The sequence below is a fragment of the Capra hircus genome, chromosome 5, assembly GCF_001704415.2.
Source record: "Capra hircus breed San Clemente chromosome 5, ASM170441v1, whole genome shotgun sequence".
NCBI classification, from domain to species: Eukaryota; Metazoa; Chordata; class Mammalia; order Artiodactyla; family Bovidae; genus Capra; species Capra hircus.
In genome coordinates, this window is record NC_030812.1 from 61,494,865 (window position 1) to 61,519,632 (window position 24,768).

Genomic DNA, 24,768 nt, shown 5'->3' on the forward strand with positions numbered 1-24,768 from the left:
TTTAGGAACGCAAGCCCGAGGATACCTTGGCTCTCGGGCGCGTACTGGCCGTCAGGACGCCAGGGGGCGGGGCGGGGAGGGGCGAGGCAGGGCCGCGCGCGCCACGTCAAGCGCGCCGCCGCCTGGGCCCTCCCTTCTGTGGAGTGCGGAGCCCCAGAGGGGCCTAGCCGCGCGCCCGCAGAGGGTGGGGCGGAGGCGCTTTCTCGTGCGCGCGCGGGCACAAGATGGGGTAGAGCGCGCGCGGCGGCGGCCTTCTCGTGAATTTCCGGGTGTGTTTATTTGCCTGCGCGGGGCCGCGACGTCCCAGCTGGGCCGGCAGGCGGGTTTTGAATGCTCTGCGGTCCTGAGGCGGAGAGGCTGCCTTTATTTCTGTGCGGAAGGAGTATGGGAGCCGGCCGTGAGGAGCCTGAGCGGTCAGCGACCCGCGAGGACTTGAAGTAGCCGCAGCGGCGGAGTCCAGAGTGGCGCCAGGCTCCCGCCCGGCTGCAAGTGCAGCCTGAGGGAAGGAGCCACAGCCCTAGTGACCCTCCTTCCTTTGTGTCTGGGTTGGAGTGATCACCTCGGCGCCGCGGGACTGCGACGGTCGCCTGTGGGGGTGACGCCCCCTTCTCCTCGGGTCGGAGGTTCGCGGGGGGTCTCCAGGTACCCCTTGCTGCGAACACTCAGGTGAGACATCTGTGAGGCCTCGACCTACCCCGGCCTGTGTCCCTAGCCTGGCATTTTTTTCTGGAAGCCCTGTTGCTTCTGCACCAGCTTGATTTCCCAGTGAGACCCTTGTGCGAAGGTTTGGCTAAGTTTGCGTCTCGCTTTTCTTTCAGAATTGGGTTCTCCGGAGGTTCAGTAGCCAGTTTAAGGGACTTAGAATTCTCGTTCAAGGGATACTTGTTAATCACTCTAATACTGTACCAGGAAGAGAAATGTCTAAAAAGGAACTGGTCAACTGTTACGGTTTTCCTGGATGAAACTGAGCTTTATATTTCACGACTCCTGACTTTACGTTGATGTGGTTACAAAAGGTGGGACGCTGAGAATTTGTTCATAATGTTTCAATGGGGACAGAGTTTAGGAAAACAACATATGAAACTTAATTAGTTTTAAGTTTTCTTTAGTTTTAACTTAATTTCTTTAGTTTTAATAGGGTAGGTAAAGTTGAAAATTAGTTATAAGTGTTCAGTGTCTTTTGCCTTAGCTATTGGAGCTAACCTAAAAAGTTTATTTCTGTTTTTGTCAAACCAAATTTTATTACTGTAAAATTAAGGGACATTTTATGTTTGAGATAGCCTCCGTCCATGGGATTTTCCAGGCAAGAGTACTGGAGTGGGGTGCCTTCTCCGAGTTAAATACTGCTGCTTCAGTCGTGTCCGACTCTGTGCGACCCCATAGACGGCCTCCCACCAGGCACCCCCGTCCCTGCTATTCTCCAGGCAAGAACACTGGAGTGGGTTGCCATTTCCTTCTCGAATAAAAACATTATTAACACTTAAAAATTACCGTAGCCCTGGTCCTAACCATAGCTTTTTCTTTTATCAAGCAATTTCATGTCAGTACTGGGAATTTTGTGAATTGACAATAATGGGGAAATGCTGTACTTACCTTTGTATGCAGCTGACACATGTGGTCTTACTTTTTAATCAATCTTGAAGCTTAATCATTACTCCTCTTCTGTGTGCTCGAAATTACTTGTGCTTATCTCTCTGCATTCAGTGCATCACATTATAGTTATCTGTATTTTCCTCTTCTACCAGCTAGTGAATTCCTTCATGGGTATGATTTAATTTCTGTAGATTCAGGGCCCTACATAGGAGGGACTCAAATATTTATTGACTAAATACATTAATAAGCACATTTAGACACTCACTGTAATACATTAGTAGATTCTCTTTAAAAACTTGTAAACATTGTGATCTGGGGTTTATACTCATTGAAAAATTTTCATCATATTTGAAATAAAGTTGGTAGGAACTTTGAGTATTATACTATGAAGAATATTATTCTGGTTTTATGTTCTCCTAATCTAAGAAATGACATCAGAGGATATTTTCTGTTGCTTTGTCATACTTAGCAGCTCAGCTGAAACTCGTGGAGTAAGCCCATGAGAAATGTGTGAAGACATACCAGCTGACGTCCATCTTGACTGAGAACTAATACTCAATACTGAGAATGCTCTATTTAGTTTTATGATGGCAGAGAAATCAAGTTTGTAATTATTAGGACTTCGGTATGATCATTGTTTATAAAGTCTTAAACGAAGTTTTATAATTGTACAAATGATAATGAGTATTGAGAAAAATTAAGATAGTATAGAAAAGAACAGAAAAGAAAGGGGAAAAAGTCCCTAAATCTTGATTCTTGGAAGTAACCCAGACACTTTGTTGAACAGACTTCTAAACATCTCCGTACGTATTTAGATGAGACCGACACATATTTTGTGCTACACATGGGATCATATTTAAAATTTTTTCAGTGATGTGTCATGAGCACCTTTCCATGTCAGTACATGGAGGTGTGTCTTATTTTAAATGGCTGTATAATAGTCCATTGTATATACATACTCTAATTTTTTAAATCCATACTCAGAATAATGGGCATTTAGGTTGTTTTAATCTTTTTAATCTTATCTAAACACTCTTTTAACTCTTTGTGGATATCTTTTGCATACATATATGACTGTCTCTTTGAGGTAAACTCCTAGAAGTGGGATTTCTGGTTTAAAGAGAATACTTACTTTAAATACATCGTACATGGCCTTCCAGAAAAGTTGCATCCACTTTGTACTCCCCTCAGGTACTTTTTTTAAAAACTTTTTATTTTGTGTTGGAGTGAAACAGTGTCAGACTTTATTTTGGGGGGCTCCAAAATCACTGCAGATGGTGACTGCAGCCATGAAATTAAAAGATGCTTACTCCTTGGAAGGAAAGTCGACCAACCTAGATAGCATATTCAAAAGCAGAGACATTACTTTGCCGACTAAGGTCCATCTAGTCAAGGCTATGGTTTTTCCACTAGTCATGTATGGATGTGAGAGTTGGACTGTGAAGAAGGCTGAGCGCCGAAGAATTGATGCTTTTGAACTATGGTGTTGGAGAAGACTCTTGAGAGTCCCTTGGACTGCAAGGAGATCCAACCAGTCCATTCTGAAAATCAGCCCTGGGATTTCTTTGGAAGGAATGATGCTAAAGCTGAAGCTCCAATACTTTGGCCACCTCATGCGAAGAGTTGACTCATTGGAAAAGACTCGGATGCTGGGAGGGATTAGGGGCAGGAGGAGAAGGGGACGACCGAGGATGAGATGGCTGGATGACATCACGGACTCGATGGATGTGAGTCTGAGTGAACTCCAGGAGTTGGTGATGGACAGGGAGGTCTGGCGTGCTGTGATTCATGGGTTCGCAAAGAGTCGGACACAACTGAGCAACTGAACTGAACTGATAGCTAATAAACCAACCCATTCTAGTATTCTCTCCTGGAGAATTCCGTGGGCAGAGGAGCCTGGTGGGCTTTAGTCCATGGGGTGGGCAAAGAGTCGGACAGGACTGAAGCCACTTAGCACACAGACACATAGTTAATTAACAATGTTGAGATAGTTTCAGGTGGACAGCTAAGGGGCTCAGCTACGCATTCACCTATATCCATTCTCCTTGAAATTCTCTTCCCATCCAGGCTGTCATATAACATTGAGCAGAGTTCCCTGTGCTATACAATAGGTCCTTGTTGGTTATCTGTTTTAAATATAGCACTGTGTACATGTCTATCCCAAATTCCCTATCTCTCCTCAGGTATCTTAAAAGAATACTAATTTCCTCACGTTTTTGAAAGCATTGGATTTTGTTTATTTTAAAAAAAATTTGCAGAAATAAGATCCTTTCTTTATATTTTTCAATACCAGTGAGGTTATACCTCTTTTCATATCTTTATTTGCCTGTTAAGAATTTGATGTTTTGCCTGTAGCTCATGGTTGACAGCTCAGAGAAAGAAAAAATTGAGGGAAGATGGATGCAAAAGCTCGAAATTGTTTGCTTCAACATCGAGAAGCCTTGGAAAGGGACATCAAAACATCCTACATCATGGATCACATGATTAGTAATGGCGTTTTAACAGTGTCAGAGGAGGAAAAAGTGAAAAATGAGGTAAAGCCCTCTGAGGCAGTCTATGCTTTCTTTTTGATTTTTAAAAAATTCAGTCTGTACTTTCTTAAAAATTTTTAGAATTTATTTCAAAATTTGTACTGGTGTCCACTAATTTATGTTGCAAATATATTCTTTATAGTATACTGAATTACTTTTTTTTTTTTTTAGCCCACCCAACGGCAACGAGCAGCTATGCTAATTAAAATGATACTTAAAAAAGATAATCATTCCTATATATCATTCTACAATGCTCTACTTCATGAAGGTTACAGAGATCTTGCTGCCCTGCTGCATGGTGGCATTCCTGTCGTCTCTTCTTCCGATGGCAAAGATTCAGTTAGTGGAATAACTTCATATGGTTTGTATCCGTGATGCCTTCTGTCACAATGGCTATGTGGCTGAAGTTTTGTTTTATTATAGATGGTGTCTGCTGGAGAGACTTATCAGTTCAGTGAAACATGTGCAAAAATTAGTCTTGTTTTCCAATTCAGATGTTTTTATTTGTGTCCATATTACTTTCTCATTTCCTTACCCAGTGAACTATCTACTGCTGAGATAATAATATACCTTAATTTTTAGAGATAATAAGATAATTTATAAGCCTTTAAATTTTTCTCCAGTTGTGTGTTTACCGAGTTTGAGCATAGGAAAGAGCAAATGTTTAGAAATCTATGTTCTTGAAAGCAATTCCACATTCCTTCCTTTACTCTCTCTTCTCAATCTTTAGTATGGGAAAAAGATTGGAGAGTTAGAGAGGGAGAGGATGGGTAAGGGCAGATATAAATGGAGATTTTCCTTGCTCTATAGTCATCTTGAAGGGTGTATCTTTTGTTCTGAGAAATCAGAAAGTTAAAGTTAATATGCTAACCATGTTTTCTTCTGTTGGAAATTCTGGCGGAGATCTCAGCCAGAGATCTCTTTGGTTTTTATGGAATTACTTGAGTAGCTATTTCAAAGTTCTCTTCATTCATGCTTGTTTTGTTTTGGATTTCAGTAAGGACAGTCCTGTGTGAAGGTGGAGTACCACAGAGGCCCGTTGTTTTTGTTACTAGGAAGAAGCTAGTGAATGCAATTCAGCAGAAGCTCTCCAAACTGAATGGTGAACCGGGATGGGTCACCATATATGGAATGGCAGGTTGTGGGAAATCTGTATTAGCTGCAGAAGCTGTTCGAGATCATTCTTTCCTAGAAGGTAAGTTTTGATTACCATTGCTGGCTAAGAAGATATTGTTTAGGTGTTGCATTAGCTTCCTATTGCTGATATAACAAATTACCAAAGCTTTTGGTGACTTAAAACAACACAGATATTATCGTTGTAGTTCTGGAGGTCAGAAGATCAAATAGCTCTTACTGGGCTAAAATGAAAGTGTCAGCAGTGCTTAACTCATTTTTGAGGCTCAGGGAGAATCCTTTCCCTTCCATTTCCCTCCTTCTAGAGGTGCCCTGCATTCCTTAACTCACAGTCCTTTTTCTTATTTTCAAACCTGGGAGTACATAACATCTTCAGATATTTCTCTCTCCTCTGATCTTTGCTTCTGTCATCACATCTGCTCTGACCATCTTGCCTCCCTCTTACAAGGGCCCTTGTGATTATATTGGGCCAAATGGATAATCCAGGATAATGTCATCTCAAAATCCTTAATTTAAGTGCACTTGCAAAGTCTCTCTTTGCTGTATAAGGGGCCATATATACAAATTCTGTGGAATAGGTTGTGGACATCATGTGGAGGGGAGGGGCGGTTTTCTACCTACCACAGGGGATTAAATTTGAATTTAATTTTCTACCTCACCTGTCACAATGAGGCTTGACTACCCAGGCCAGTAAGTTCATGTGTTATCATTTGGCACTCATTAACCCTGGAATGCGGAGAAGGCAATGGCACCCCACTTCAGTACTCTTGCCTGGAAAATCCGATGGATGGAGGAGCCTGGTGGGCTACAGTCCGTGGGGTCGCACAGAGTCGGACACAACTGAGCAACTTCACTTTCACTTTTCACTTTCATGCACTGGAGAAGGAAATGGCAACCCACTCCAGTGTTCTTGCCTGGAGAATCCCAGGGACGGGGGAGCCTGGTGGGCTGCCGTCTGTGGGGTTGCACACAGTCGGAGATGACTGAAGCGACTTAGCAGCAGCAGCAGGAGCAATCCTGGAATGAAACTAGTTCCCTTGTATCTTAATTGAAATTTTAAAAATTTATTTGGCTGTGTAGGGTCTTAGTTGCATCATGTAGTATGTTTCATTGTGGTGCATGGACTCTAGTTGTGGTGCTCAGACTCAGTTGTGTTTCTTAGATTTAGTAGTTGTGGTTCATGGGCTTAGTTTCTCCTTGGCATGTGGGATCTTAGTTCCTCGACCAGAGATTGAACCTGAGTCCTCTGCCTAGCAAGGTGGATTCTAAACCATTGGACCACCAGGAAAGTCCTTCCCGTTGACTGCCCCCCATCTTAATAATTGAGGGAATTGTATGGTTGAAAAAGTGTCTTGACAGGTTGTCCAGCTTGTATCCCTGCCTTTCAACAGTACTGTACTAACGTAGCTTCCTGGCAGTCCAGTGTTCTTGCAGAGTGCTGTAGGGAAGATTGTTGGAAACGCAGTTCCGTTAATGACTTCCCGGGGTGATTCTTTCTTGTATTTGGCATCCTGAATCATTAGTATGAATTTCCTTTCTGCAGTTAATTCTATCATTTATTTACCTTTAAAAATAAAAATCTTTAGTAATTTATCTTATGTGTAACTCCAAGAAAAAAAAAATTGGAAGTTGACTGTAGCAACCAATGAATTTTTCCAGGCAGGCTTTATAGATTCATTAGATATCTGGCAACTGACTTTCCTTGCTTCAGATATTCATGTAGTCAGTAAGTGTTTGAGACTCTGTTACGGATTTTGGCACTGTTTTGGGCAAAATCCAGAAAGCATAGCCTATGCATCTAAGAAATTTACTTACAGTCTGGTAGGAGAGGAAGAGAGGTTAACTATGGTATATGTGATAAACTGAACATTAGAAAGAAGTATAATGTACCTACAAAGTTAGAGTAAAGGAAGGACACTTTCCATCGGGGAGGAGAATGAGCAGGCCAGGATGAGATGGCATTTTAGCTGGAGCTTGAAGAATAGAAACAAGTTTGGCAGGCGAACTCAGCAAGGATGGGAGAGTGGAGAAGGTGGGAAGGGAGTTGGGTAGTTACCAGACTGAGGAAGGTCAGACTGTGCTGCAGAGGGCTTAGGACATGTGGCAGGTGCACTGCTGACCCGGATGAGTCCCGGAGGTTCTCAGGGTATTCCCTAGCAGGAATTTCATATAGCGTCCTCAGTCTTTGGTTGCCTGCAGCCATTAGTGAGTTATGGGGAATTTAAAAAGATAGTTCCCGACTTCTAGTGGTTAAGATATTTGTTGTTGTTGTTTACAATATGTAATCACCAGTTAAAATAGTCTGTGAGGAGGACTTCCCTGGTGGCCCAGTAGTTAAGAAACCATCGGCCAGTGCAGGTGACACAAGTTTGATGCCTGGTCCGGGAAGATTCCAGATGCCGAGGAGTATCTAAGCCTGTGTGCCGTGGGACCTGTGCTCTGCAAAGAGAGAAGCCACCACGGTAGAGGACTACACACCACGCCTAGAGAGTAGCCCCTGCCCACTGCAGCTAGACAAAGCCTGAGAGAAGACCCAGGGCAGCAGAAAAAAAAAGCAAAGAAAGTTTATGATGAGATGACACAATGAGTGGCGTAAATGGTAAGCACCTGAGAGTTTTAGAAAGTTGGAGGCTGGGGCACAGCTTTTGTACACACCTGGTTTTAATTTATACATCACAGCCTTTGTTAATGGTGTTGATCATACTCTTGTCAGAAATATGCCTGATTCCTAAACCCTGGATTATACTCTTGTCAGAAATATGCCTGATTCCTAAACCCTGGTTGTTTTGTTTTCATAGAGAAGTTTTAGGTGACTCAGAGCTATGCAAATCTCAGGGCCAAGGATTTATTTATTCACTTTTTTTTAACCTCTCCTGCAAAGTTGATCACCAAGGATATTTCAGGATAAAATTGGTTTAAATTTGTTTAGTGTGAAGTAATGGTTTTTGTTTCAATATAATCATAAATTTCCTTTAAAATATACCAATTTTTAGGATTAAAAGTGCTCTTTAGTGCTATTTAAATCACTCAATATTATTGGGGTGAATTTTTAATTTTAGGGGTTAATTGACCAACAACCTATGGAATTAATTACCTAAGAATCATATTATATAAAAGGTAGTCTTGGAATAGATTTTAACCACTTTGTTTTGAGAAAAGATCAGGGATACTGGCAATTTTCTAGTGTATAATGAGCTTAATTTGTATTCCTAATAAGCGTTAGTGAGATCTCAAGTACAGAGGGATGAGTAAATCATATGCTTTAATTTACAGCTTATTTTCATATTCAGTCTATCTGAGTTTCTTAGTGTGTACATTTCCTTAAAAAAAAAAAAGTCCCATTCTCATTTCCCTTTCCCTCCTCTAAAGGAAAATGCACTCCTCCTTTGTGTCTCCTCTATGCAACTACAACACTACTTCATTTCTGACACTAGATACATCAGTTTTCCACATATCCAGCAATTCTTCAATACCTGCTGAGAGTCCTATGGTTTAATTCATTTCTGATGCTACCTACCGGAGATAATATCAGCTCACACCAGCCTGCCCCCACCCCAACCCTTTCAGATGACAGTTGCCAGTCCAGGTTGTTACCTGTGCTTCTGAACTATACCTACTAGATTACTGGTTTATTAGACAAGCATAAGGGGCTTCCCAGGTGGCGCTAGTGGTAAAGAAGCCTCCTGCCAATGCAGGAGATACAAGAGATGCAGGTTTGATCTCTGGGTTGGGAAGGTCCCCTGGAGGAGGGCACAGCAATCCCCTCCAGTGTTCTTGCCTGGAGAATCCCTTGTACAGAGGAGCCTGGTAGACTGCAGTCCATAAGGTTGCAAAGAGTCAGATGTGACTGGTGGGATTTAGCACACACACATGCATACAAAGCATAAAACTCTGGAACAGCCTGACGGAAGAGAAGTGTCAGGCATGATGTATGGGAAAGGCTGTGGAGTCCCTGTGCCCCATGTGGATGCATCACTCTCTGTGTTCTCCTCGTGTTCACCAATCCACATGCTCTGAATCTTACACTTTTGGTTTTTTATGGAGTTTCCAGTTACATAGGTGTAGTTGATTAAATCATTTGTGATTGAATGCAATCTCTAACCACTTCCTTCTCCCCAGAGGTCTGAAGGTGGGACTGAAAGTTCTAGTACTAATCAAGTGTTTGATTCCCCTGGCAAGTTTCCCCTAAATCCCTAGGTATTTAAAGACTTCCCAGAAATTACTTTATTAACATAAACTCAGGTGTAGTTGAAAGGGGCTTATCATATGAACGTAAGACACCATTTCACTTTTATACTCTGGAACAGTTTCAAGAACTGGGAATAAAACTGCTAAAAGATGCACCTAAGGCTCTCACCTGGGAAATTACAAGGGATTTAGACCTATGTGCTAGGAATAGTGACAAAGATCAAATATTTATATATTTAATCACAGAATCATACCTCCCCATAGGTGATCATTCGGATGTATTTAATATATGTGTGCATGTGTGTGCTAAGTCACTTTAGTCATTTCTGACTCTATTAGACCCTCTGGACTGTAATCGTCAGGCTTCTCTGTCCATGGGATTCTCCAGGCGAGAAAACTGGAGTGGGTTGCCGTGTCCTCCTCCAGGGGATCTTCCTGACCCAGGGATTGAACCCACATGTCTTATGTCTCCTGCATTGGCAGGCAGGTTCTTTACCACTAGCACCACCTGAGAAGCCTACTTAGTCTATATTCTTTGTAAATATACAGGGTATATAAATATCAGATTTGATTGCCCTCCTATCTGCATTCCTATCAGTAACATGTGATTACTATGTCCTCATTTCCTAGTAATATTAGGTTATCTTCCATCTTTGAGATTATTGACAAGCTAGCAGATGTGAAATGATATCTTAGTTTATATTTCTGTGATAACTTGAGCTTGACCATTTCTTTAAAAGTTTTTTAGCTTTTTGAGTTTCCTTATTATGAAGTTTATTGATATCATTTGTGATATCAATGATACCACATCTTGATACCACATTTTTTCCCATCTTGTTGCTTTTAAGGAGTTTCTTGAATACTATAGATAGTAGGACTTACTGGTTTTAGACTTGGTAAATACTTTCTCCTTGTATCATCTGTATTAACTTTGTCCTAGGTGTCCTTGATAGAAATCTTTAATTCTGATGTTTTTTCCATCTTGTTGCTTTTAAGGAGTTTCTTGAATACTGTAGATAGTAGGACTTACTGGTTTTAGACTCTGTAAATACTTTCTCCTTATATCATCGTATTAACCTTGTCCTAGATGTCCTTAACAGAAATCTTTAATTCTGGTGTAGTCAGATTAGTCAACTTTTTTTGCCTCTAATTTGTGCTTCCTGAATTTTAAGTAGTCCTATTATCCAGTATTATTATTATTATCCAGTAATCAGGTATGGATGTGAGAGTTGGATCATAAAGAAGGCTGAGCACCAAAGAATTGATGCTTTCTAATTGTGGTGCTGGAGAAGACGCTTGAGAGTTCCTTGGACAGCAAGGAGATCAAACCAGTCAATCCTAAAGGAAATCAGCCCTGAATATTCATTGGAAGATCTGATGCTGAAGCTCCAATACTTTGGTTGACAGACTTGAAGAGCTGACTTATTGGAAAAGACCCTGACTCTGGGAAAGATTGAGGGCAGGAGGAGAAGGGGGTAACAGAAGTTGGGATGGTTAGATAGCATCACCAACTCAATGGACATGAGTCTGAACAAACTCCAGGTGATAGTGAAGGACAGGGAAGCCTGACATGGGGTCCATGGGGTCACAAAGAGTCGGACACAACTTAGCAACTGACAGCAAGAGTCCTATTATAGTCTTACCATTCATATTTAGCTCTTTAATCTGAAGTCTGCTTTTGCATATCCACTAGTTCAAGAGTAGATACTTCCCTAAAGGTAGAGTTGGGCATGACTGAAAGACAACAACAAAGATAAATTTTTATCTCTGGAGTTTATGTCTGTTCTAAAATATAGGAATATTAGATTTTGCCATTGTTATAAAACCTTATTTTTTCTTTTGAAAGTGCAGGTAACTGTATGGGTTACAAATTTCATTAAAACTGGTTTCTATAGAAACTGTGTTACCTTAGGGTGGTATTCGGTATAAATTAACGAACACTGTTAAGTTCTTAACTCTTTTTGTCTATATATTTTTAAGAAACCCAGTTTCCTTTTGAAAGTTCAGCCATTTAATTTGACGAATTAAAAATTAAAAGAGTTGATGAATTTTTCCATCATTTACATGATTGTATTTCGGTGCTGAGTTCTTTAGAGGTTGGCTGTCTGTTTCCTTCCTTCCCAGGACTTCCCTGATGCTATTAGATTATTAATTGCTACCTCAATAAACCCCTTGTGAGATTAGGATGGGTTAATTTTCTCTGAATAAAGGCAGTTTTTTTTGTTTTTTTTTTTTTGCTTAAATTTCTCTTGAGTGAATTATAGATACAAGCCTCATTCAAGGCTAAATTGCTCCCTCTTGTGTCCACAGGCAAGATGTTTGGATTCTTTCTGAAATGTGAAATTTATGGTCCGAGTGATAGGTTTGCAGATCAGTTGGTCTTTTTTTTTTTTTGCCCTGACCACACCATGAAGCATTCAGGATCCTAGTTCTCTGACCAGGCATCAAGCCTGTGCCTTGGAGAAGGAAATGGCACCCCACTCCAATACTCTTGCCTGGAAAATCCTATGGATGGAGGACCCTGGTAGGCTACAGTCCATGGGGTCGCAAAGAGTCAGACACGACTGAGCGACTTCACTTTCACTTTCCTGCAACGAAAGCAGAGTCTTAACCACTGGACCAGCAGGGAATAGTCCTGTTTGTCTTTCTCTCCAAGCAATAATTTATTATTTTTCTTGCATGTTAGTAATGCCCTAATTTACTTCTAAGGTTAGGAGAGAGACCTTTGATGTAGATAGTAGGTATTTTGGAGAAGGCATTGGGAACCCACTCCAGTATTCTTGCCTGGAGAATCCCAGGGACGGCAGAACCTGGTGGGCTGCCATCTATGGGGTCGCACAGAGTCAAACACGACTGAAGCGACTTAGTAGCAGCAGGTATTTAAATTTAAATCTGCAGAGTTCACTAGCCAGTTGTGTCTGGCTCCTTTCTTTACCTTGTCTTGAACCCCAGGATGAGTTTGAAAAACCTTGAGTAGAAAGCACAAATTAAAGAAAAACCCCTTAGGAGCAGCATGTAGTTTAAAACTGTTTTAAATAGTACAGTAGTAGTATTTTCATTTAAAATGAAGTAAAATTTCTTTTCACTTGTCCTTCTTTCCTTTCTCCTAAATTCTTCACCAGAGGTAGTCATGGTTAACAGTTTAGAGTGAGTTTTTCCAAACTTTTTTTCCCTGTGCATTTACACGCATGTACATACACAGAAGAGCTGGACACAACTGAGTGACTGAACACTGTCACCAGCACAGAACACAGCTGTAGCACTAAGCAAAGCCCCAGGGATTTACTGTTTCATAACTGTTGACTTTAACAAGCCTAGAGAACTTCAATAAGCTTTCAGGAGGAAGGAGTAAGACTTATTGGGATTTCCCTGGCAGTTCAGTTGTTAAGAATCCACCTTCCAGTGGGGTTCAATCCCTGGTTGGGGAACTATGATCACACATGTCTTGAAGCAACTAACCCCATGTGCTGCAACTACTGAGCCCTCATGATCTAGAGCCCATGCTCTGCAACAAGGGAAGCCACCCAATGAGAAGGCTGCACACCGCAACCAGAGAGTAGCCCCCAGTGGCCTGCATGCAGCAACGAAGACCCAGCGCAGCCAAAATAAAAAACAAAGTGTGGGCCTTGTTGTTTACCTTCATCTAAGACATAGGCACTGGTAATCAAACCATGCCTAACAGCCCTGTCTTACCTCAATTATGTAGAGTTCTTTCTTCTGGTCATTTGTCGTCTTTTAGATTCTCATGTAGTTACTACCCATTTCATTGCCAAATTCTGATCTAGGTCCTTTCCTCTCATTCCCAAGCCTCTGCTGTGCCTTCTAGACTTCGTCCTCTGTGGTCAGGAAACTCCTCTATATCATCAACCCTTCTTAGACCTCCTTGTCGTATGTGAAACGGGCCAGTTTTCCTGAGGATACCTCCTTCTCTGTAGCCTTTTTCAGTGGTGTGGTAACCCTTTTCCCTTTCTATTTCACATATTTCAGCACCAAGAAATGGGTGGATGCTTTTTTCGCTCTTTGTTGCCTCATCTGGGCCTTTAATACTCCTTTCGCGAGCTAAATTTTTTGTCCTTTGAAGTTCATTTTTCTAATCTTTCCCGGTTATGTTATAGCACTCTGATTGACTGATAATTGGAGTTCTTAGTTATAAATTTTATAAGTCCTCCTTCTGCTGGCGATCTTAGTGATTTGATATCTATGTGGTTGAGTCATCCAAAACCTTGACCTCTCAGTTCCTTGACTTATGTATCTACAGTGACTATTTTCTTTACTCCCCCCTTCAGCCATATAATTTACTGATCACAGGTTGGATCCTGGCCTTTGGCATTACCAGAAATTATACCACTTTTGAAATCTTGACTATAAAATTCTATTCCACCCTGCCTGCCTCCATCTATTCTATTTTTCAAGTTCTGAGTTTTCTGAGTCTTATCCATTAATAGCATAATATCCTTAGTGTTTGTCCCATCAGCCCCCTCTCAGCCTTGGGCCTAGATTTTTATTGCCTATTATTCAGTTGCTTCTCAGTACATACTCTTTAGTTCTCTCCTTATCTTGAATGAAAGCTGATGCCTTCTCTGTGCTCCCTGTTGCTTCATCCAGACTTTATTTCCGTCTTCTTTGCAGAAGAAAATCACCTGACTGAACTCCAGTTTAAATTCATGATCATACTTTGGCAATTTTACTTAGTTTATTTAGTAGATGTGTAATCATTGTATTGGGCTTCCCTGGTGGCTCAGTGGTAAAGAATCCACCTGCCAGTGCAGGAGACATGGGTTCGGTCCCTGAGTTGGGACGATCCCCTGGAGAAGGAAATGACAACCCACTCCAGTGTTCTTGCCTGGGAAATCCAATGGACAGTGGAGCCTGGCGGCCTTTGGCCCATAGGGTTGCACAGAGTCGGATGTAGCGACTTAGCACATGTGGCTTGATTAACAAAAATGATGACGATGTCAGTTGACAGTACCAGTAATAATAACGTCTGTTCTTATTATAATGCTTACTAGTTCAAAGCTTAATTATATGAAAGGTGGTCTCATCCATATCACTAATAATCCTGTCTGTTACAACCTTTTAACATAGCCAAGTCACATATATATTAATTTCTTATAGTAACTGAAATAGGCAGGGGTAAACAGTCTTATTCTAGTATTGTATATGAAATTGAAGTTAGTGATTTGCTAACGGTATCATAGCTAATAAGCAGTAGAGCCAGACTTGAGCCTAACTTCTTACTTGAAGTCTCTATATGAGAACCATAATGAACTAGTCATGTATTCCCAGGAACCACATCAGTGGTTCTCAGTCAGAGGTGATTTTTTCCCCCCTCAGGGGATATGTGACAAACTTCGGAGACATTTTTGATTGACATAACTGGGGGGAGAAAGTGCTGCTGGCATCTAGTGGATAGAGGCCAGGGAGGCTGCTAAACATCCTGTAGTGCTCAAGACAGTTCCCTCACAACAAAGAATTATCTGGCCCAAAATGTCCAGAGTGCTTCTGTTGAGAAACTGTTATACAGTAATCATTGAAGACACAGGACAAAGATTTAAAATTTTGTTTGGTAAGATTTTACTGATATGTAGCAGATTTAACACCAAACTTCAGATTATTCACATCTTCAACTTTTCTTAGATTTGGGCTCTGAAGCTCAATAATAGTCCTACAAACAAAATATATACTCTGAATCAAGAGAAGTTTGAAGATGTGATGAAATCGAAGATTGGAACAAATCTTTACTGCTGCTTATCAGTAAAATCTTTCAAAGGGGGACTCCTGTTTAAAGACCTTAAATTTATTTTCCTTTTCCTCACCAGATTGTTTCCCAGGGGGCGTGCATTGGGTGTCAGTTGGGAAACAGGACAAATCTGGGCTTCTGATGAAGCTACAGAACCTTTGCGCACGATTGGATCAGGATGAAAGCTTCTCCCAGAGGCTTCCACTTAATATTGAAGAGGCTAAAGATCGTCTCCGCATTCTGATGCTGCGCAAACATCCAAGGTACAGATGGTTGTATTCAGTTGATGTGTGAAGTCCCAGTGAGACTTAACTACTGACATCTGGAGAACATCATAACCTTTTCTTGCTCTTGGGTAGAAGACTGAAAGAGAACCATTGCTTTTCTGCTTTCTCTTGTATTTAAAAAAAAGAAGTGGTTGCCGCTGGCGTTTGCATGATACCTGCCATGTTCTCTCTTGTGTACCATTGTAGGCTCCTAAGAAATATTTCCTAAGTAGGTGGTCTTTATTAGAAAAATGCAAACGTTTTACCTTGAAACCATTATTTCTAATAGATTAACATAGAACAAAGGGCAGAATAAATGTAGGCAACTTGTGAAAGATGGAGTCAGGAAAGATTTTTATTTAATGGGATCCTTCTGTTGTGTTATTTCAGTTTTTGGGTATACATGTAACTCTTCTACTTCCTACACTTTAGTAGTTTCTTTTATTTCAATACTTTCTTAAATATATACCATTATAATTATGTGCCAGGAAGTATTACCAGCTATTCCATAATTTTCATTAACCAGAGGGAGACAGAAGCTTAGTTGTTGCCTTTCTTAAGAGTTAAAGGATTTAGTCAACAATTTGGTTTCTGTGATCTAGCAGCCCTTCTTTCATTTGTTCATTTAACCAACAGTGAGTGTTGTGCCAGGTTCTGGGTCAAGTGCTACAAGTACAAAGATGAATAAAGCATTCCTTGTGAGTGTAACGTTAAATTGGGTGAGACTTAGGTAATGGTTCTGAATATTTTTATTGCCCTGATGCACCTAGTGATGCTATATGCTTTCATGTGTAACAGGCTGGAGTACGGCAGTGATTCCCAAATTGGTAAGAGGATTCATATCAGGATATTGGGAAAGGGGAATAATTTTTGGAAAAAAACCTCCTAGTGATTATGATCATACTCACTACAGACAGCAGACTCCGCTCTCTCTGGTTTCTTTACTAGATAACTCCATTATCTTGCCCTTGCCTTGATAGTCACTAGTATCTATTTTCATGGAGAAGTAGGATTGAGACCACTAATCACTTCCTCTTTTCTTGCTCTGTACTTCTCCTTAGTCCTTCTTTCTTTCTCTGCAAAAATAAAAATGATTTCTGTTTAGGAAATTACTGTAACCACTCTCAGATATATCAGACCATGTTATATAAAGGTAGTCATTTTGTTACTCAGCATCATTTTGGTTTATGCTTTTGTAATTTTCCAACCTGTGTATATTCCTAGAGTCTTTTTTTTGTAGTGTATAGAAGTAGTGTGCCAGCCAGATAAAAACGCTAGTATATAATTATGCTGTCAGGTTTTAGTTGTATTTTTTCTCTATTTGTTCTGGTGAGTATAAAAGAGTTTTTGGAGGGACCAGTTAGGAATTAGCACAGAGGTTCTTTATGCATAAACAAATTGATTTCTTGGATGGAAAACAAAGCCCAAGTGAAAAAGAGTATTTGCTGATGCATTCTGTTAGGTTGGAACATATGAAATTGCTAATTTTATAGGTAAAAAATGGTCAAATATTGTCATTGTTCTTGATGCTTTCTAATGCTAACCTAAGCCCAATTCTTGTTTTGTTTGGGTGCTTAAAGTCAAAATTGGAAAAATCTCCTTATTTGGATTGTTCTTTTTAGATGCTAGGAGGCTTCTTTCTAATATTTGCATGGTATTCACAGTTCTCTTTTTGTAAGTCCCTTAACTTTAATATGAAATGATTTGGGGTGGAAGGAAGGGGAAGTCTCTAAATCTTTTTCTTATTGGTATATTGTATAAGGGATACCAAAGAGAAGAACAACCAATATAGACATCTTTTAAAAAAAATTTTTGTAAATTAGAAAAAAACGAAACACACTGGCATGCTCTTTCTTTTTTTTTGAAAGGAAGTTTAAAGTAAATGTCGTTAGTGGCGCAAAACAATTTTTTTCTTATTAAGGTCTTTATTGATCTTGGATGATATTTGGGATCCTTGGGTGTTAAAAGCTTTTGACAATCAGTGTCGAATTCTTCTCACAACCAGAGATAAGAGTGTTACAGATTCAGTAATGGGTAAGTATTATTTTCTTTTTATGATGATTCAATTGCATTTAAATATGTGGCATACCAAATTGCTTACTATGTCTTGGTGATTTTGCAGGTCCTAAATATGTAGTGCCTGTGGAGAGTGGTTTAGGAAAAGAAAAAGCACTTGAAATTTTATCCCTTTTTGTTAATATGAAGAAAGCAGATTTGCCAGAACAAGCTCACAGTATTATACAAGAATGTAAAGGTATAATTATTTATTTTGTGTATGAGGGAGTTAATAGAGATATTAATTTACCCTTTTGTAAGATAAGCTAATGAACAAGACAATTTACTTTTTTTTTTTTTTACAAAAATAGGATACAAATTCTATTTAAGTTCCCATAGACTATAAACTAAGAGACACTGAGATATACCCAGGGACATAAAAAACAGTACACAATATCATGGTCTAAAGATATTGAAATCATACAGAGTCTGTTCTCAACACTATAGAGTTATGTTAGAAATCAATATCAAAAGGTATTTGAAATAACCCACATATCTTCAAGTGCAATGTGACATTTACCAAGAGAGATCTTTGACTTAGTATTGAAAGTCTCAATAAAGTTAGAAGACTAAAAAAGCAGAGAGAAGGTGATTGCAGAGAAGAAAGTTTTTAAATGAGAAATTAATACCCAAATGAGAAATTAATATCAAAGATATTTTAAAAAAATCCTACGTATTTGGTAATTAAATGTCTACATTTAAATGATGGTTGTATCTAAGAATCCGTAGCAAGGAGAATTTAAAATTATTTTTAATAGGATAAAAATGAAAAGAGAATTTACCAGTGTTTGTTGCATGCAGCTAAAGCTGTTCAATGCAGTTAAATACAGTGTGGAGTCTTGAATAAGCTGTGAAAACAAATGATGGACATTAGCATAAAATTTTGTGAAATTTGAAGAAAATCTGTATTTTAGTTAATAATACTGTCACATGTTAATTTCCTGTTTTTTTTTTTTTTCCACAATGGTAATTCTTTATCTTCTCAGAATTGGATTAAAAGTTTTCAAGCCTCATTTTGTTTTTTAAATCGCTAATATAATGCATTTTCTAGACTTTTAGCAGTAACTGTTGTTGTTCAGTTGCTCAGTCGTGCCTGAACTCTTTGCAACCCCAGGGACTGCAGCACTGCCAGGCTTCCCTTTCCATCACCAACTCCCAGAGCTTGCTCAAACTCAGATCCATTGATCTGAGTGATGCCATCCAACCATCTCGTCCTCTATTGTCCCCTTCTCCTCCTGCCTTCAATCTTTCCCAGCATCAGGGTCTTTTCTAATGTCAGCTCTTTGCATCAGGTGGCCAAAGTATTAGAGTTTCAGCATCAGTCCTTCCAGTGACTATTCAGGATTGATTTCCTTTAGGATGGACTGGTTGGATCTCCTTGCAGTCCAAGGACTCTCAAGAGTATTTTCCAACACCACAGTTCAAAAACATCAATTCTTCAGCGCTCAACCTTCTTTATGGTCTAGCTCTGTTGGACCATGCGTGACTACTGGAAAAGCTATAGCTTTTACCCTATGGGCCTTTGTTGGCAAAATAACATCTCTTCTTTTTAATATTCTATCTAGGTTTGTCATAGTTTTTCTTCCATAGAGCAAGCATCTTTTAACTTCATGGCTGCAGTGATTTTGGAGCCCAAGAAAAGAAAGTCTCTCACTGTTCCCATTGTTTCCCTATCTGTTTGTCATGAATGATGGGAGTGGATGCCATGATTTTCGTTTTTTGAGTGTTGAATTTCAAGCCAGCTTTTTCACTGTCCTCTTTCACTTTCATCAAGAAGCTCTTTAGTTCCTCTTCACTTTCTGCCGTAAGGGTGGTGTCATCTGCATATCTGAGGTTATTGATATTTCTCCCGGCATCATGATTCCAGCTTGTGCTTCATCAAGCCCAGTATTTTGCATGATGTACTCTGCATACATGTTAAACAATCAGGGTGACAATATATAGCCTTGATGTACTCCCTTCCCAATTTTGAACCAATCTGCTATTCCATGTCTGGTTCTAATTGTTGCTTCTTAACCTGCATACAGGTTTCTCAGAGGCAGGTAAGGTGGTTTGGTATTCCCATCTCTTTTTAAGAATTTTCCACAGTTTGTTGTGATCCCCACAGTCAAAGGCTTTAGCGTAGTCAATAAAGCAGAAGTTGGTATTTAGCAGTAATACTAGATGCCAAAATACATGAAACTACTGCAAAGTTTTGAGTGACTATGAACTAGAAATCTAGCATTCTATTCATACCAAGTCAAACAGGTGGAATCAAAATGTCACAAATTTTTGAGCTAGGAAAAAATTCATAATTTTTATAAAATATATATTAATGCATACTATTTATATATGTATACAAAAGCTTTTCTACTATACTTGATAAAGGCTTGAGAAGACTATAACAAAAAAGATGAAATTGGAAAACTAAACTAAGTGAAGTGGAGCACTGAATATGAAATAGAAAAAGTGAAAAACTAGGTAAAAGTAAGAGGTCATCACATAGTCCAGTTGTTTTTAAATATGACTTCTTATTAGAAACACATCTGGAGCTTTGGTGAAAAAAGCAATACCTGGGCATTTGTATTTTTCAAAAAATTCCTACATAATTCTGATATGTATCTGAATTTTAAAAGTGATTACAGGTTTTTCTATTAAATGGTAGTTTTAGTGATAATAGAATTTTGTTATTTTCTGTTGACTAATCATGTTACAGTGGTATTAAGTGAATAATAGTTACATAATTGCAACAGTAAAAGTTCTTTATCAATTTTCACAGTCAATAGCCAGATGATAAATAACAGATAATTGCAACTGCAAGCCATAGTGGAAACATGATTAACCTAACAATATAAAATAATTACATAAAATTTGGGGGGGTTATGTAGAATGACGTAAGTGCCAATGCATACATGCTCAGATTTTCACCTGCCCAGCCAGTCTATGTCTTTTGGTTGGTGCATTTAATCCACTTACATTTAAAGTAATTATCAGTATATATGATCCTATTACCATTTTCTTAATCGTTTTGGGTTTATTTTGTGTAGGTCTTCTCTTGTGTTTCCTGTCTAGAAAAGTTCCTCTAGCATTTGTTGTAAGGCTGGTTTGGTAGTGCTGAATTCTCTTAACTTTTGCTTGTCTGAAAAGCTTTTGATTTCTTCATCAAATCTGAACAAGACTCTTGCTGGGTAGAGTATTCTTGGTTATAGGTTTTTTCCTTTTCATCACTTTAAATATATTGTACATTCCCTTCTGACTTGTAGTTTCTGTTGAGAAATCAGCTGATAACCTGATGGGAGTTCCCTTGTATGTTATTTAGCGTTTTTCCCTTGTTGCTTTTAACACTTATCATTGTCTTTAATTTTCATCATTTTGATTACTGTGTGTATCAGTGTGTTCCTTCTTGGGTTCATCCTGCCTGGAACACTCTGGTGTTCCTGGACTTGGTTGACTATTTCCTTTCCAAAATGTTAGAGAAGTTTTTAGCTATTATGTCTTCAAATATTTTCTTGGGTCCTTTCTCACTCCCTCTTATCCTGGGATCCTTATAATGCTAACAACATTGGTGTGTTTAATGTTGTCACAGAGGTCTGTCAGGTTTTCTTCATTTTTTTCCACTCTTTTTTCTATATTCTGTTCTGCAGCAGTGATTTCCACCATTCTGTCCTCCAGGAAATTTTTCCATTCTTCTGCCTCCGTTATTCTGCTATTGATTCATTCTAGTGTATTGTTCATGTCTGTTCTTTAGTTCTTCTGCGTCTTTGGTAAACATTTCTTGTGATTTCTCCATTCTGTTTCTGAGATCCTGGATCATCTTCACTATCATTATTGTGAGTTATTTTTCTAGAAGGTTACCTATTTCCACTTCATTTCATTGTTTTCCTGGGGTTTTATCTTGTCTCTTCTGGCACATAACTTTTTGCTTTTTCATTCTGATTAACTTTCTATAATGTAGTTTTTGTTTTGGAGGCTGCGAGATTGGGTTTCTTCTTGCTTCTTCTGTCTGCCCTCGAACATGACAATTTAACACATGACATTCAGAAACTTTACTAGAATATTTAGTATTTAGGTTCTTCTGTGGAGAAGGCAATGGCACCCCACTCCAGTACTCTTGCTTGGAAAATCCCATGGACGGAGGAGCCTGGTAGGCTGCAGTCCATGGGGTTGTGAAGAGTCAGACGCGACTGAGCAACTTGACTTCCACTTTTCACTTTCATGCGTTGGAGAAGGAAACGGCAACCCACTCCAGTGTTCTTGCCTGGAGAATCCCAGGGATGGGGGAGCCTGATGGGCTGCTGTCTATGGGGTTGCACAGAGTCGGACATGACTGAAGCGACTTAGCAGTAGCAGCAGTGGTACCCTAAATGGATAGTGATATTTTGTTGTTCATTCATTAGTTAAAATAATAGTTAATGAAGACACATATGTTATGCATGGGGTAAGATGAAGACATGGCCTTTGCTCTCAAAGAATAAAAAATATAGTGAGAGTCAAGCTTTAATTTTTTTTTTGATGGGATTTTCTTTCTTTTTTTTTTTACTTTCTGGCCATGCCTTCTGACTTGTGGGATCTTATTTCCCTGAATTATTTTGCAGGATGATAGCCCATGCTCTTGGCAGTCAGCATGGAGTCCTAACCATCAGACCATCAGGGAATTCCCATAATTTTCAGTCTTATCCATTTAATGGCAAATCTTGAGCATTTTTCTGTCATTAAAATCTTTTGAAAAAAATTTACCAGTGGCATAATATTGTGATATACTTTAATTTATTCAGTCATTTCCCTGTTATTATTTAAAATTTTTTTACTATTTTGAGCAATGCTGTAATTAACATCCTTAAATGAAATAGTTCTTATTTTTAGTGACTTCCTTAGAATAAATACTTGAAGTGAATCCAAGAGTTATGTATTTTAAGGCTTTGGATAGAATGCAGCAAAAATTCTTTCTTTGAGGACAGATTGATTCTTAACTTAGTGGTAATTTGGAAATGATACAGTATTAACACAGTGATTTTTTTTTTTTAGGTTCCCCTCTTGTAGTGTCTTTAATTGGTGCACTTTTACGAGATTTTCCCAACCGCTGGGAGTACTACCTCAGGCAACTTCAGAATAAGCAATTTAAGAGGATAAGAAAATCTTCATCTTATGACTATGAGGCTCTAGATGAAGCCATGTCTATAAGTGTTGAAATGCTCAGAGAAGACATCAAAGATTATTACACAGATCTTTCCATCGTTCAGAAAGATGTTAAGGTGCCTACAAAGGTAATAGATGGATCAACAATCTTTGTCATCCCCTTATTTGTGGCATGTAAGCTTTGGCTTAGTACTGAGGATATTGTTACAGAGGATATTAGCAAGATAAAACCTGTGTGCCTGAGGAGATAGGGTAGAGGATGTAGAAATCCCAGTACTCTTAGTTTTCTTCAAGGATTTGGTGTTGAACTCAGGTGAGTTGCCTGTTTCTCAGTGATTTTCATGAACCTGGAGAAACATTTGACTTCTTCAGAATTTTCTCTTTTTTATCTTGATGCATATTTGAACTTCTTATCAAATGGAGATATTATTCGGGGATTTAAATACATGATTTTTTTTGTGTGTTAATCTCTTATCTGCAATCCTGGTTCACTGTACATTGTGGCACATTAAATGCTTAAAATGATTCCTAGGTGTTATGTATCCTCTGGGACTTAGAAACGGAAGAAGTTGAAGACATATTACAGGAATTTGTTAATAAGTCTCTCTTGTTCTGTGACCGGAATGGAAAATCATTTCTTTATTATTTACATGATCTGCAAGTAGATTTCCTTACTGAAAAGAATCGCAGCCAGCTTCAGGTACTTGCATCTCTGTACATTCCTTTTTTTTTTTTTTAAAGTTTTTATTTTGAAATGATTTTATACTTAAGTCTTACAGAATTTTAGTATAGAAAATAGTATAGTTTCTGTGCATATACCTTTACTTAGCTTCCCTCAATGTTAACATCTCAATAACTGTAATACAGTTATCAAAGCCAGAACATTAACATTGACTAAGTACTGTGACTTACTTTCCCTGGAGATGGGAATGGCAACCTACTCCAGTATTCTAGCCTGGGAAATTCCATGGACAGAGGAGCCTGGCGGACGACAGTCCATGGGGTCACACAGAATCGGACATGACTGAGCGATTAACAAGAACAAGAAAAGAACTGTTAACTGATACTTTATTTGGATTTTGCCAGCTTTCCCATTAATGTCCTTTTTGTAGATCAGATTCAATTCTGTTTCCCATATTACATAATATTGTCCTTTCCTTAGTTTACTCAAATTTAGGCAAATGCCTCAGCTTGCTTTCTTCTGCGGTCCCTTTGGAAGAGTACTCACCAGTTATTTTGCACAGTGTTCCTTAGTTTGGGTTTGTCTCATGTTTTTTCTTGACTAGAGCAAGGTTACATATTTTGGGCAGTAACACTACAGAGGTGCTGTGTGTCCTTCTCAGTGCATCATACCCAGGGTGTTGATAATGGTTCATCAGTGATAGTAACATTGATTACCTGGTTAAAGTTTCTCCTCTGTAAAGTTGTTGTTTTTTCCTTTTGTAATTACTGTGTATCTTGTGGGGAGATTCTCTGTACCTTTTCTTTAATATATAATTTTATTAATTTTCGTTTGTTTGCACGGGCTTTCTCTAGTTGTAGCAAGTGCGTGCGTGGGCCTCTCCTTACGGTGGCTTCTCTTGTGGAGTATGGGCTCTAGGTGTGCGGCCTTCCGTAGTTGCAGCTCATGGGCTTGGTAGTTACAGCTTTCGACTCTAGAGCCGAGGGCTCAGGAATTGTGGCACATGGGCTTAGTTGCTCAGTGGCATGCAGAATCTTCACAGATCAGGGATCTAACCCATGTTTCCTGCATTGGCAGGTGGATTCCCATCCACTGTGCCACCAGGAAAGTCCTGTACATTCTTAAATAGCTTTGGAAGATGGGGTTTCTGTGATGCTTGGGTTATGAAATTGCTTCTGTCTTCTGACATGTTTCATTTGGGTTTCAGGATCTCCACAAGAAGATGGTCACTCAGTTCCAGAGACATCACCAGTTATATTCTCTTACACCAGATCAGGAGGATTGCATGTATTGGTACAATTTTCTGGCCTATCACATGGCCAGTGCTAATATGCACAAAGTAAGATGACTCATTAAGAAACATTATTTTCTTCGGTCTGACCTTTTTTTTGTCTTATGTTGAGAATTTTCTTTTACTAGTAAATATAGGGTTATACCCTATGTAAGTAATGTAGTTTTTGTTAA

The 24,768-nt window shown here is 39.2% G+C and overlaps 1 protein-coding gene across 5 annotated transcripts in view; it reads left to right on the plus strand.

Moving 5' to 3' along the window:
- The window catches only part of APAF1 (apoptotic peptidase activating factor 1), an 82,480-nt gene continuing 57,776 nt past the window's right edge, over positions 65-24,768 (plus strand). The window contains exons 1-11 of one of the 5 annotated variants that reach the window (XM_013963999.2): positions 79-666; positions 819-1,016; positions 3,949-4,127; positions 4,296-4,485; positions 5,122-5,319; positions 15,266-15,449; positions 17,374-17,486; positions 17,575-17,706; positions 22,512-22,750; positions 23,155-23,322; positions 24,512-24,643. In XM_013963999.2, coding sequence (XP_013819453.1) covers positions 3,990-4,127; positions 4,296-4,485; positions 5,122-5,319; positions 15,266-15,449; positions 17,374-17,486; positions 17,575-17,706; positions 22,512-22,750; positions 23,155-23,322; positions 24,512-24,643 — 1,494 coding nt within the window. In that variant the 5' untranslated portion in view covers positions 79-666; positions 819-1,016; positions 3,949-3,989. 5 annotated transcript variants of the gene reach the window in all.